The following is a 14629-nucleotide window of genomic DNA, read 5'->3' on the forward strand; positions in this document are numbered from 1 at the left end:
GGCAGCAGCGTTTTGGATGAGCTAAAGTTTATGGAGGGTGGAAGATGGGAGGCCAGCCAGGAGAGCATTGAAATAATCAAATCTAGAGGTAACAAAGGCATGGATAATAATTTCAGTAGCAGAGGCATGGGCGGAGACGGGCGATGTTATGGCGGTGGAAGTAGGCGGTCTTGGTGATGTGGGGTTGGAAGCTCATCTCAGGTTCAAATACGATGCCAAGGTTGCGAACAGTCTGGTTCAGTCTCAGGCAGTGGCCAGGTAGAGGGATGGAGTTGGTGGTTAGGCAACGGAGTTTGTGGTCTGCCCAATATTTAGTTGGAGGAAATTTCTGCTCATCCAGTACTGGATGACGAACAAGCAGCAGTTTTATTCCCTTGCCTTTCTTAACAAATGTTTGACCTACATAGCATTTTTCTTTACAACAGGCTTATTATTATGAATAACGAAGTTACCATGGTAAACTGAAGGGCACAGCCTGACATCTAGGTAACAAACAAAATATTGGGAAGACCAAAGCCATTGGGGTCGATTTTCAGTGTGCCGTGAGGCGTGCTTTTAGGCGTGCGGGGGGCTAAAATCCCAAATTCGGGGGTCCCGACACCATCCCGCCCAAAACTCGCCTCCATGTAAGTTTCAAAGGAGGTGGGTACCCGCCCCGCACTGGGACCCGCCGACCCGAGGCGGGAAGGGATTAGTGCCAATTAACTGCCTGTTAACAGGTAGTTAACAGGCAGTTTTTAGCCTAATCCCTATTTTGAAGGTTGTCGTGTGGGATTCCCGACAGCTCCAAACCATGCTAAGTTAGAGGAATCGGGCCGTCGTGTTGAAGGACTTGGAGGGGTTGAGATGTCGGTGTTCAGGTGAGTGATGGGTGCATGAGTGCAAAGGTAAGTGTTTGGTGTGTGTAAAGTGTGTAAAGAAGTTTAAATTACCTATACTTACCTTTACAGCCTTCCTTCCTCTACGTTTCGGGAGTCCATCATTCAGCCAGCACAGAAAGCAGAATGGCCGCGAGCTGTCAAAAGTGACAGCCTGCAGCTTTCAGTGCTGGCGAGATTTCTAACTGAGTCTGCGTAGAAGGACTCAGGTTAGAAGTAAGACTGTCAGTGTTTGACAGCTTCAAACAGCTGTGAAACACTGATATTTCATCTGTCAACACGTCTTGACAGATGAAATTTCAGTCTGTGACGTCACCTGTTGCCGAGTGGCCCTTAATTGGCCTGCTGAGCCCGCTGGGCGGGCTCAACAAGGTCAATCAAGTGAAAATCGCGTGGATTGGCCGCATCTCGATGGAGGCAAGACTACAACCCGAAAGTTGTAGTCCCGCCTCCTTCCCGACTTCTGAATGAAATCCAGCCCATTATCTTTGGTCCCCACCAGAAACTCTGTTCCCTAGCCACTGATGCCATCTCTCTCCCTGGCAACTGTCTGAGGCTGAACCAGACTATTTGCAACCTTGGTGTCATATTTGACCCCAAGATGGGCTTCCGACTACATATCCGCACCATCACTAAGACCACCTACTTCCAAGCTTTTGGTCATCTGCCCTAATATCTCATTATGTGGCTTGGTGTCAAATTCCGTTTTAAAGCGCTCCTGCGAAGCACCTTGGGATGTTTTACTACGTTAAAGGTGCTATATAAATACAAGTAGTTGTTGTTGCAATCGTGCCAGAACCTACCAGTGTTTCTGGTGTATTAGCACATGTATATTGTATGAAACAAGTTATGCTGATCCCGGTGAAAAATATAGGTTAATGGTATGAATTGCAAACTCTTAATGGGCCAGAAATTCGCGGCCAAAGGCGTGAGTGCGCTCGGGGTACTCACGCATCTGGCCGTTGGAAATGCCGGCATTCAGCATGAACAGCGCATGCGGGGAACGCCGGCATTTCCAGACCTCGAGCGCGTGCGACTGCACAGGCAGCGCTTGCGCAGTGAACTTCGTAGATTTCATTCATGAAATCCGTGAGGGTAAGTCCTCAGAAGTTACACTTGAAAAAAGCAAGTGTAAAGTGGTTCATTGGCTGCGGAGGAAGAAACATTTTATCGTGGAGCTTCTGAAATGCAATATTTTTGTTTGGGAAAGGGAGGGAAGTTATTTTAAGAAATTTTAAGTAAGTTTTAAAGTTAAAAATTTTTTTTTTTTTAAAGGGTTTTCAGAACGGTAGGTAGAAGGAGCAATTGTGGCTGTGTGAATGAAATGTGAGAATGAGTTATGTATGTATGTCCACATATATTCCTTTACGTATATGTATGTATGTTTTATATTCCTTTACTAATGTGTATGAATGTATGTTTTTAATTATGATTTTCAAATAAGTTACTTTCTCTGAAAGTCATAATTAAATAATACATTCATACACATAAGTAAAGGAATATATACATAACACGCAAAGGAATATATACAGACATACATACTTTCAGAAGCTCCACGATAAGAAATATCTTCCTCCGCAGCCTCTGGAGCAACTGTACCCATGCTTTTTTCATGTGTAAGTTGTAAGGACTTGACCTCACTGAAAGCAGTAATGAAAGCGGCGAATTATACTGCGCACGCGCTGCCTGTGCAGTCGCACGCGTTCTGCCTCTGAACCCCTTCGTTCAGAGGACAGGAAATGCCGGTTTTCCCCAAAAGCACTGTGCATGCTGAAAACCGGCATTTCATCCGGCCAGATGCGTAAGTACCCCGACCGTACTCGCGCAGTTGGAAGGGAATTACCGGGCCAACATTTTACATGTCAATAAAATGAAAAATTTAACAATTGCACGACTTGCCCCCTCGCATCTGCGACTGAGGGTCCAAGGAGGTGCATTGCGCAAGAGGTCATCATCGTACGTATCCTCACACTGTTCCCTTTGGGGAACTGTATGAAGTGGTGGAAGGATTTATGGCTGTGATTAACGCTCATTCCGTGACCGTAACCATCTTTGAACCAGCCATTAGGGTGGTTAGTCCTATGGCGGGAGGGTTTTACGGGCTCCCACAACCCATCTGGGGGGGGGGGGCCACCAACACCCACGGACGCAAGTATCCCGCTGGATGTCCACCCAGAATTTAAAGTTGGAACTCCGACTCCACTTGCCGGGACTGTCTGGAGTGGGGTTCAAAACCCTACTCCTTCTGGCCCAGCGGCGGGGATGCTTACTGCTACGCAAAAGGCCCACTCCGCACAAAAGGTGACACCCATACGTTTCCTGCGCCTTTTCCCTCCCCGTGACTGGAGCCCTCTGCTGCCATTTCACGTTGCTAATCGGATTGGGCCTTTGTCATAGCGGTAGGATCCCCGCCGCTGGGCCAGATCAGGGTAGGGTTTCGAACCCCGCTCCAGACAGTCCCGGCAAGTGGAGTCGGAGCTCCGGCTCTAAATTCTGGGTTGACATCCAGTGGGATATTTGCGTCTGTGGGTGTGGGTGGCCCCCCCTCCTTGTATAGCTTGTGGGAGCCCGTAAAACCCTCCCGCCATAGGACTAACCACCCTAATGGCTGGTTCAAAGATGGTTACGGTCACGGAATGAGCGTTAATCACGGCCATAAATCCTTCCACCACTTCATACAGTTCCCCAAAGGGAACAGTGTGAAGACACGTAAGCCGACGACATTGCTAAATAAATAAATGGAATTTAAAAAATTCTTTTAGGGCTTTTAAAAGTCTTTAAATTGCTTTAATTCTCTTTAAAACTACTTCAGATTACTCAAAATAATGTAAACATTTAAAAAAGTTTATAAAAGTTACCAAAATCTTCAAAAAACTTCCAAAAACCTATTTAAACTGCTGCTTTGCATGTAAAAATGATTAGCAGCTTGACAGAAACATTGGGGGCGTGTCCAGTGAAACTGAGACCTCAAGGGGCGTGTCTCACTTACACTGCACGCTCCTGGCTTCGCGCTGGCTGCACTCCTGGGCGGCGTGACATCATACGCTGCCCGGGATTCTTCTTTTTCATTCACCAAGTCCAGGCGTCCCTGGAGCTGATCGTCAGTAGCGCGGGGTAAGTGTAAATACGGGGCTTGCACGCGCTGCAAGCCCCGTTCTGGAATTTCTGGGCCAATGTGTTGCTGTAAAAGGACAGGTGGCTTCTAATGCATTGTAAGAGGATTTTCCTTTAGTAATAACAGTCTTTGGGGGCTGTAGAGGTTCCCACTCAGCTCAGGATCTTTTGCTGTTCCTTCATCATCGTTGGGTCAAACTCCTGGAACGCCCTACCTCACAGCACTGTGGGAGCACCTTCACCACATGGACTGCTGGCTTTAACAGCAATGTTTCCTGCACCTGATTGTACCATAGCAGATTTAACTAAGCTTGTTTGACTAGATTGGGAAATGTTGGTGTTCAGAGGGGCCTGGGTGTCCTTGTACACGAATCACTGAAAGTTAACATGCAGGTACAGCAAGAGCAATTAGGAAAGCAAATGGTATGTTGGCCTTTATTACAAGAAGATTTGAGTATAAGAGTAAAGACGTTTTAATGCAATTATATAGAGCCCTGGTGAGACCACACCTGGAATGTTGTGTACAGTTTTGGTCTCCTTACCTATGGAAGGATATATTTGCCATAGAGGGATTGCAACAAAGGTTCACCAGACTGATTCCTGGGATGGGGGGATTGTCCTATGAGGAGAGATTGAGCAGACTAGGCCTATATTCTCTGGAGTTTAGAAGAATGAGAGGTGATCTCATTGAAACATACAAAATAATTCTTACAGGGCTTGACAGGGTAGATGCAGGGAGGATGTTTCCCTTGGTTGGGGAGTCTAGAACGAGGGGTCACAGGGCTAAAAATTCAGTTTGGGGCGCCAAGCTCGCCTGGGCGCAGGAATTACCGCTGCGCGCGGAGCCACTTGCGCCATCGGGATATTCAGTTTCAGCGCCCCAAGTGGAAGCCGGCCGCTAAACAAGGCTTTCGGCGCCCCGCTTGGGGCGTTGAAACTGAATATCGGCGCGCAAAGTGCCGCAGCGCCACCCGCTGCGGCATGGCAGGCTGCGGTACTGCAGGCCTTCCTCCCACTGTTAAGGGGGAGGTGCCTGCAACAGCGCAATCCATGCTCGCGAGTGCCGGCAAATGAGCCCGGCACCAAGGAGAAGTGCCGGGCTCTTGGGAAACAGCCGGCAATGCCGCGGGGGGCGCGGGGTGTAGGAGGCCGGGGACAGAGGTGCGGGCAGGTGGCCGCCGAAAAAGCGGCCGGCCGCACCTCCACCTTAACTCGCGCCACTACCGCCACAGGTAGGCCCCTGTGTACCGGTCACTATTTGCGGCCGGCGCGGAAGAGGCGGCGGCGACCTAATATGGCGTTCGGGGCGGTAGCAGGGCGTTGCACACACCTATGACATCATCAGTGGCGGCGCAGCGCTACAGGCTAACGCCGCCATTAGCGCCCCGCTAAATATCGCGGTGGTTGCGGCCAGTGGTGCTAAAGCCTCTGAGTGGCCTCTTTGGGCGCAAACTGGTGGCGCAAGCAACTGAATTTCTAGGCCACAGTCTCAGAATAAGGGGTCGGCCATTTAGGACTGAGATGAGGAGAAATTTTTTCACTCAGAGGGTGGTGAATCTTTGGAATTCTCTACCCCAGAGGGCTGTGGAGGCTCAGTCATTGAGTATATTCAAGACAGAGATCGATAGATTTTTGGATATTAAGAGAATCAAGGGATATGGGGATAGTGCAGGAAAGTGGAGTTGAGGTAGAAGATTAGCCATGATCTTATTTAATGGTGGAGCAGGCTTGAGGGGCCAAATGGCCGACTCCTGCTCCTATTTCTTATGTTTTAATATTCATCCCTAGGCCAAATTATACATCAATTGTGACCGCCAGCATGACTCAGCAAACACAGATACAGAATCACTTCATATCCCAGTGCAAGCAACTTACCAATTTTTATTTATTTACTATATCTTAACAAAGCAGTGCCTTTGAGTAAACCAGTTTTAATCTCATTTTAGCTATGAGGGTAAAACGGTCCCTTTATCTGATACCAAGCTGAGTAATAGTCTATGGGTGTAGTCAAATGGCCTGTGTTTGAGGTACAATTTTGCAGTTTCCACCTTACTGCAGGTTTACCAATCATACTATCGGTGCTAAATGGTAGCTGGTGTGAAGTACTTTTTCTTGATGGTTTCTCTTTCAGAGATGTGGATTTTCACTAATTTACTTTGATCTTTCTACAGGCACAATTGGCACAACAACCGCAGGCTTCATTGCATCATCAGTGACTTCTGCACCCATTAACACCACAGCAGTCTCAAGTATGTTTACAAAAAGCTACTTTGCACCTCTGTCCAGCAGTTCAGTAATTCAAAGGATGTGTTCATTGCTGACTGAACGAGCACCTGCAAGCAGCACAGACATTTTGAATATTGCAGTATTGGCGGGAAAGACCAGAACTAAGACAATTGCTTTGGGATGACTATAAAAGAAGTCATGGGGTGGGGCGGGGGGAGGAAACACTCACCCAAAAACCACAAGTCCTCAATTCTTCATATATCCTGTGCTTCACACCCTGCATGGTCATCTGTAGTTGTTTCTTTTAACCAGAGGATGACAGGGCCGAGAGGATGAAGTGAATGAACCTGTTTACAGCTAAGAATAAACACTTGTTAACAAGTGTAACAATGAAGTAAACTGATTATTTAGTTATTTTTTAATGACCTTAGAGATGTACCAAATGTATACGCACACTTCATAATAAGATACGGTTATTGTGTTTTATATATGTATAATTTAGAACTTTTGCCAAGATCCAGACAGGAGGAAGGTGAGAAATGAGGTGCATGCTTCTGCTGACGTGTACTTTTTCTGCCATTGCAGTCACAGCTTGCATGTTGCATGATGGGGCCTGTCACCTAGCAGCATCGTTGATCATGCTGCACTGACTCAGTCAGACCCGGTATGATCTTGGGTCTGTGTCGGGTAAAAACTCCAGAGGGTTGAAATTGTGCTGTGCAATAACTTGTTTGTGTCTACCTTGTTAATTAAATTATGAATCCATTATAGATAAACAGGTCAACACTGTTGTTAAAATAGCGGGCAAAGGAATTTTAAGAGGCATGTTTCAACTCTTTCCTTGCTAATACCGCAAGATCCAATTTCAAACTGCAAGATTGACCAACACTGATACATTCAGGACTGCAACAGCAAATGTTTGGTCCCAAACTGAACTAAATGATACAAAATGAGACATGTCTATTGTTCTTAGACTTCACTATAAAAGGAGACATGTTCCATCGACCTGTCCATTCGTGTTATGGCCCATAATAACCACCATTATCAGTTAAAAAAAATATGGAAAACAGGCTTATTCCTTACAGAAAAACAACAATACCCCTTCATTTTCCCAAACAAAAGGAATACAGTGTTGTTAGCTCTTGTGCGTGTGTGTGTTGTGTGTGTTGTGTAAGTCTAAATCCTAAGTAATATAGTTTTTCAGAACCAAATGATAAGATATTCATTTCTATTCAGCCCTATTTGGTTCAGTGTGTGGTATCAGGTTTCTGTGTTTTTAAACGTTTGTTTCTCAGTCTCCTCCATACAGATGCTAATATGAATAGTTTATGTACAGGGTTTTGTTAGTGTGAAATGTTACTTACTTAACTACTGGCTAACACTTCCTTTCTCTTCAGCAACTGTCAATTTCCTGTGAACCAAATGTGTAGCAAAGGCTTGCATACTGCTTACATATTTGATGAGGCTCCTCTGGCAGCTTTCTCACACTGCTGGACAGACTACACGCTGGTTGTCTGATAGCTGATTCTCTTAACTCTAGTGTTCAATTTATGACTCCCTGTCACAATTTTTAATATTTTATATTGCGATTACTATGGTCATTGTTTTCATGATCTTTCCTATCTTAATATCTAAATACCATCCTCTTCATGTTAAAATCAGGACTCATTACACTGTTGCTTTAAGTGTGCATTCACACTGTAACTATCGCCTCGGTAGATAGTGGTTTCGCTTCACAAAAGTTCTCCAGTTACAGTGTAAGTAGAGCCTGAATCGAAGTCAGGGTCCAACCAAGGGTTGTCAGCCCTCCAGATTGTCGTAGATTCTCCAGGAATTGAAGATTAATCTCCTGGACATTGCTGCGAATAAAACCCAGAAGGAAAACCTTTGGGGCATTAAAAAAAATTGTGCTTTTCTTCATTTTCTTTCAACATTTTTGTTTATAAAAGTATCGGAGATGGAGGGAAAAAAAGCCTGCTTGATTGGGCAGGGCAGTTGGAAGCGGGAGGTCATGTAATGAAGTGAACCTTAACAGCTGATTAAACTCCACAAATTTAGCACCAGTGCAAAGCTCAATGTGCTTTATAGCAACGCTATACTTGCAGTGTGAGTGCATCACAGCTTTTTTTTCCCCCGGGCCTAAAATATGGATTTCCTTGTCCCCTTCCGCTGCAATCTAAAGGATTTTACAATCCAAGCTTGGCACCACTTAAGCACAACTTCTTGATTTTTTTCCTTCTTCTCTTCCACATGTTTCGACCTCGATGATGTTCTGCCCATTGGCCTTTGGCCTTTGACCTTTTTCCTCGGTTTGTTAATTTAAGAAAAAAAATTCCTAAACTGTCAGATGAAGAGTTCATATTCCTGAGATTGTTCTGCACCTGACCATGCTTACCATAGTTTCATAAAAGTGCAGTTACTGCTTTGTACATTTGGTACATATAAGAGGAATGCACTGCATTTGTATATAAACTGCCAAGGCAGAAAATGCATTTAAGTATGAAACTGACGAATACAACTTTGTAACATGCTATAATGTGCTTTTAATCCTAGCTACCACATCTGGAGACCTGGCTTGTGGTAAGAAAACTTGTATTGCTTTTATACAGTGTAAACATTCGTTTGTTCAAATGGAAATTATGAATTGTGCTTCTTTTCATAAACACTGATAATTGTTTGCAGGAATTTTTTTAATAAATTATTTTAATAACAAGTTAGAATGCTGTCTCTGAATGTTCTCTTCCTTTAAGATAGACTGACAGCATATCATTTTCTTATAAAAACAAATAGCTAAACTCTTTAAATATAACTTACAAACTTTTCAATAAAATGTCACTTTGGGTATGATGGGGGTCTCCTGTTTCTGAAAGGGGGAACACAACTAACGTTCTTGCTAGCAGCATTCTTTCAAGAGACCAAGGCATTTGTCGTATTTTTTGATCATCAAACCATCAACCTCTTGGTCTTCAGCTTATAAAATAAATTGTGACCAATCATCGCATAGTTTCGGACAACAAGGGGCTGGAGATTTGTGAGATGTGATCCCGGCAGTTCTGCTGGCATTGTGCCCACCAATGTCCTCCAGTGCTCACACCACCAGAGCTTGTGGGGGTCAGCAGGAGGGTGCCTCATTGGCATGGGAGGGCGGACACAAGCACCACTTTAGGCGGGTTCTCACTTTTCTGCCTTCCCTCTGCCCCTTGCCAATGGAAACTTGGCCATTATGGAGGCTGGTATAGCTCCACTCACTCAGTGTACCGGCTGCCATAGAAACGCCAGATTCCCTTCCAGTGTCTGGAGTGGGAACTCTCGGCTTAGGGAGTTCCTATCCCTGGCTCTGCCCCCAGTTGCCATTTGCCTTGTAAGGGATGGGAGGAGGTTCCTCCTCTTACATGGCAAGCAGGAAGCTTCCAGCATTACGGCGGGAGACATGCGCAATTCTTAAGGAATTTCAGGGCTCTAATCATTACCTTGTAGCACTGTTTAATTGGATGTGGTAAACCTTTCATGGGGGGGATGGGGGATGTGTATTTGCACATTAAATTTAAAATTTTGAATGAACCTTTGTTTCCTGGAGTTCTTTTATAATCAGCTACCTTTATATAGTAATTAATTTTGCAGATTAAAACATGCAGAGATTAGTATAATAAAAAGATTGCTATCTCACTGTACTGTGAATGTTATATTTGTCAGCAAAATGTTTCAATGAATCCAGAGCTGCAAAATTATGCCCCCAGCAGGGGGACTCTAGGGGCTGAAGTTGGGTGGCAGCGGAAGAGGGGGAAATGGGGCCAGGAGAGCTCCAGCCGAATCCTTGAGACCCTGCTTGACACTCCCCCTCCCCACCCAGGACACTTGGCTGCCCTGCCACATTTCATTGACAGCTCAAGTGGGTGGCTGGGGGCAAGAGAAACTGGTTGATTTCCCTGCTGCCCTGCCACTGTCCCTCTGATCACAAGTAAGACCAATACAGAGATGCTGGTACTTGCTGGAGCAGTGGCAGCAAGACTGCTGATGGCCCTGCTGGAGCGAAAGGGCCTGCTAGTGACCACCTCTCCCTCTCTTCTGTTCACATGACCTGCAAAAGAAACAGAGGCTCACTCCGAGCTATCCTACCATCTTAAAAAAACACTCTTCAGGTGCTCCTCCTGCTCCCCTGGTGTTGCAATGCCACCAAATCTTGCTACACGGCAATAGCGGGTTGCCTTTGCGCGACGGAGGTGAAGCCGAAACACACCCTGCATTCTTCAATAGGCCTTAGCCAGGAAAATGGGTTGGGTTCGAGGCAGGGGTTGAGCGGCGAGTGAAGCCCCTCTCCAGCTCACCTCTGGTGACAAACGCCCCACCAGGAAATCCAACCCTATGTGTTCGCATGAAAAATGGGTGTGGTGAGAGAGAACTTTTGTTGATTGGTGGTGAATGGCAAGACCACAGTCGGTGGAAACCAAAGACACCAAAACACCTTTGGGCAGTGGGGTGTCGACGATGTCTCTGAGTGCTGGGTGCCAGTAGCGGCCAACGTGAGTGGGTGCAACCACCAGTACTTGTGCTGGGTCCGCCATTTTGACCTCTCCCCACTGGTGTCCTGTACAGACCTTCCACCAACGTCGGAGGAGGCCGGAAACCAGACTGGCACAGTCGGAAACAAATTTGAACCAACTGTGATTCATGGAAGTATTTCATTATTGAATGGGCAGTGGCTGATTTACTTCTGTGAGTCTGACCTTTGCAGTAACCGCTCATTGATAAAATGAGATAGTGTTTTTTTGCCCCCTTGCATAAAGGAAAGTAATTGACCTTTTCTGAGCTGTTTCAAATATAAGAATGCTATTACATTGACCTGCATGTGAAAAAATATGACTATGTATTTACAAAGGAATTTTTTTTTCTTTTTCTTCTTTTAGAGAATGTTACCATTAATGTCAACCATCACCAAGTCAATGGTAGCAGCGTCATCCTGGACATAACCTACAGTGTCAGCGAAGATCAAAACATCACGATTCAGAAAGACTCGGTTGTACTGTTTGTACTGTTGGTTGCAAATATGAGCCAGGGCAGTGTGCAAATAGAAAACCTAACTGAGTGTACCGATTATAGGCTCAAAGCGACTCTCAGTGAGAAATGTCATCGCACTATTGATCTCGTAAACTTCACAACAGATCCATCGCCTGGTAAGTGCAGTTTAATTAGATTTTATGTACTGCGATAAAGCATTCCTAAAGTATTGCTTTTGTTAATGTAGTTCACAATGCGCAGGTTAATCTTTGAACAGCTGTATTGCTAAATACCGGATCATAAAATATGAAAAGTTTACAGGAATGACTTCAAAACCATTTTAAAAGGCAATCTTCAGTTCTCATTTATTTTCAAATGTTTACAGTCTTCAAAACTTGTCATTTTTAAAGGCTTTAATGTGTGCAAGTACAAATGTAGCGTGGTTCAGTAAAAGAATTCCATTCCGTGACTGTAATTTTCAATTTATTTCTTTACAAGGTCTTCGCTTCAATCTAACTGCAGAACAGTCTGAAGATAAAATTGTTTTTAATCTGAGTACTTCAAAATCGACCAAGTGCAATTTGAAGTATGATTGGAACTGTAATTCATCCACAGGTATTTATAATGAGAAATTTACGATAATATTCTTCAATTGCTCATAGTCTCCAGTACAAAATCGGTTCTTTAAGACATCCTGTGTGACATTGGCAGAATTCGTTTTCATTCAAGTGGACCTGTTGCAAATGGCTCAGTTAAAGAAAATAAAAAAACTTGCATTTATATAATACCTTTCACGACCTCAGGAATCCAAGGTGTTTTTTACAGCCAATGAAGTACTTTTGAAGTGTCGGGATGGTTGTAAGAAATACGGCAACCAATCTGCACATAGCAGGGTCCCACAAACAGCAATGAAATAAACGACCAGATAATCTGTTTTTTAGGTGTTTGTTGAAGGATAAGTTTTGGCCAGGACACCAGGAGAACTCACCCGCACTTCTGTGGGATCTTTTACTTCCACCTGAGAGAGCAGACTTAGTTTGATGTCTCATCTGAAAGATGGCACCTCCGACAGTGCAGCACTCTCTCAGTACTGCACTAAAGTGTCAGCCTGGATCATGTGCTCAAGTGTTTGGCGTGGGTATTGAACTCACGACCTTCTGACTCAGAGGCAAGAGTGGTACCACTGTGCTGACACTGAAGGGGATGGAACTTTAGAATAGCAGAGCATTTCATTTGACTGGGGAGATTAAAACCTCTTGTGGCTCATTCACCTGCTATGAACGGAGAGCCCTTGTTGGGTGATTACACGGGGTCTTTAACAATGGTTGTGCAAACCTATCCTGACTTAAACTCTCGGTTGAACAAAAGCCTCAGTAGTTCAAACACATGTTGGCAGGCTGATGGAGTCACCAAGAAGAAAAAAATATCAAAAGGCAGATTTTCCTATTTGTTGCCCCTGGAAAATGTTCAGTTCTCAGGTGCAGTGAAGAGCAAATGGAAGCAGAGACTATCGCATCAGGTCTCCATCCTTGACTACACTGCCCTGGGATTTCTGAGGCTTCCCGAATTCAGTGTGACTGGGCCTGTGCCTAATGCAGGTATAGGATGAGGATGCAATCAAGACAGGAGCGCGTGTTCTCGGCCCCATAGCCTCGCTTCCAATGACTTCACCTGTGGGGCATCAAAATGCTGAGGCATCTCAAGAAACCTGGCTTTCACCAGAAGGTCTGCAGGGGTCCTGGGAGCGCACTGAAGAGCTACAATTTCAAGTTTCCTTCAACCCCCCTCCCCCCCCATTAAACTTTACGTCCTTCTGACTATTGATCTCTGGCAGCAACCAGAAGGCTCCAGTATTAGTGGCCTCTTGGGCCAGCAGCTACGACCCTGTTTCCGCCCATCCCCTGGTCCTGGTGCAGGTCCTGCCAGTCCGCACCCTCCCCCCCCTCCCCACAGAATTACTCCAGAGAGGGTATAGCATTCCCTCTTTATGCCATCCTTATGGAGGAGGAGGAATAACCATGCCTGCAGCTGAGGAGAATAAGGCAACATGGCAGAAGAAGGCTTGACCAACCTTATTGAATTCTTTGAAGAAGTAACAGAAAGGGTAGACAAGGGTAATGTAGAAGAGGTAATATATTTTGATTTTGAAAAGGCATTCGATAACGTAGTAGACTCATGACTAAGGTCAGAGCATGGAATCAGGGGACAATTAGCAGAATGGATAGCAAGCTGGGTACAAACCAGAAAACAGAGAGTAGGGGCTAAGGGTAGCTATTCAGACTGGCAAAAGGTGGGAAGTGGTGTTCCACAGGGATTGGTGCAAGGACCACTGTTGTTCACAATTTAGATTAATAATTTGGACTCGCGAATTGGAAGTACAATTTCAAAATTTGCGGATAACACCAATAATAAGAGTCTAAATGGGATAGAGGAGCAAAGGGATCTAGGGGTACATATTCACAAATCTTTAAAAGTAGCGACACAAGTTAATAAGGCCAAAAAAAAGCAAACCAAGCACTAGGGTTCATTTCTATTAGGATAGAATTGAAAAGCAGAGAAGTTATGTTATACTTGTATCAAACCTTGGTTAGATCACACTTAAAGTATTGTGAACAGTTCTGGTCTCCATATTATAAAAAGGATATAGAGGCACTGGAGAAGGTGCAAAAAAGATTTGCAAGGATGATACCAGAACTGAGAGAATATACCCATCAGGACAGATTGAACAGGCTGGGGCTCTTTACTCTAGAAAAGAGAAGGCTGAGGTAGAGCAGACACAGAGAAAATGTTTCTACTTGTGGCAAGTACAAAACTAGAGGACATAAATATAAGGTAGTTACTAATAAATTCAGTAGGGAATCCAGGAGAAACTTCTTTGCCCAAAGAGTGGTAAGAATATGGAACTTGCTGCCACAAGGAGTAGTTGAGGCAAATAGCATAGATACATTTAAGGGGAAGCTAGATAAGCACATGAAGGAGAAAGGAATAGAAGGTTATGCTAATAGGGTCAGATGAAGAGGAGTGGAAGGAGGCTTGTATGGAGCATAAATGCTGGCACAGACCAGTTGGGCTGAATGGCCTGTTTCTGTGCTGTAGACTCGATGGGGAGAAATTCAGTTGGTTAGCGCCTTCCGTTAGCACCTGGCGGGGGCGCTAATGGGGCGCTAATGCAGTAGCACCAGGGCGATGCGAAGCCAGTGCTGCACGCCAAATCCGGTCGCCCCTTAGGGCCGCCGCTAACTGTTGGCGTCTGGGGCTTTAGCGCCAGGCAGATCGTGACGTCAGTGAGTGTGCAACGCTCACTGAGCACCCGATCTGCCAAATTGATTATTGGCCCCTGCCTTAGTGCCTCACCCCGACAACAACAGGGAGAGGAGGAGTCAAGCAGGTGGATGGCGGCTCCAGGGGCGATATTT

The 14629-nt window shown here is 45.2% G+C and overlaps 1 protein-coding gene across 5 annotated transcripts in view; it reads left to right on the forward strand.

Annotated features, from left to right (window-relative positions):
* Window positions 1–14629, forward strand: part of ptprc (protein tyrosine phosphatase receptor type C) — a 251311-nt gene that overhangs the window by 124749 nt on the left and 111933 nt on the right. For 4 of the 5 annotated variants that reach the window (XM_085982416.1, XM_085982413.1, XM_085982414.1 and 1 more), the window contains 4 exons: window positions 6164–6241; window positions 8772–8798; window positions 11123–11389; window positions 11712–11828. In XM_085982416.1, coding sequence (XP_085838542.1) covers window positions 6164–6241; window positions 8772–8798; window positions 11123–11389; window positions 11712–11828 — 489 coding nt within the window. The remainder of the gene's footprint in view (window positions 1–6163; window positions 6242–8771; window positions 8799–11122; window positions 11390–11711; window positions 11829–14629) is intronic. The other variant, XM_085982415.1, reaches the window with a different exon arrangement.

The sequence above is a fragment of the Somniosus microcephalus genome, chromosome 3 (genome assembly GCF_052327205.1).
Source record: "Somniosus microcephalus isolate GS21.2 chromosome 3, FLI_Smic_1.0, whole genome shotgun sequence".
In the NCBI taxonomy this organism is placed as follows: Eukaryota; Metazoa; Chordata; class Chondrichthyes; order Squaliformes; family Somniosidae; genus Somniosus; species Somniosus microcephalus.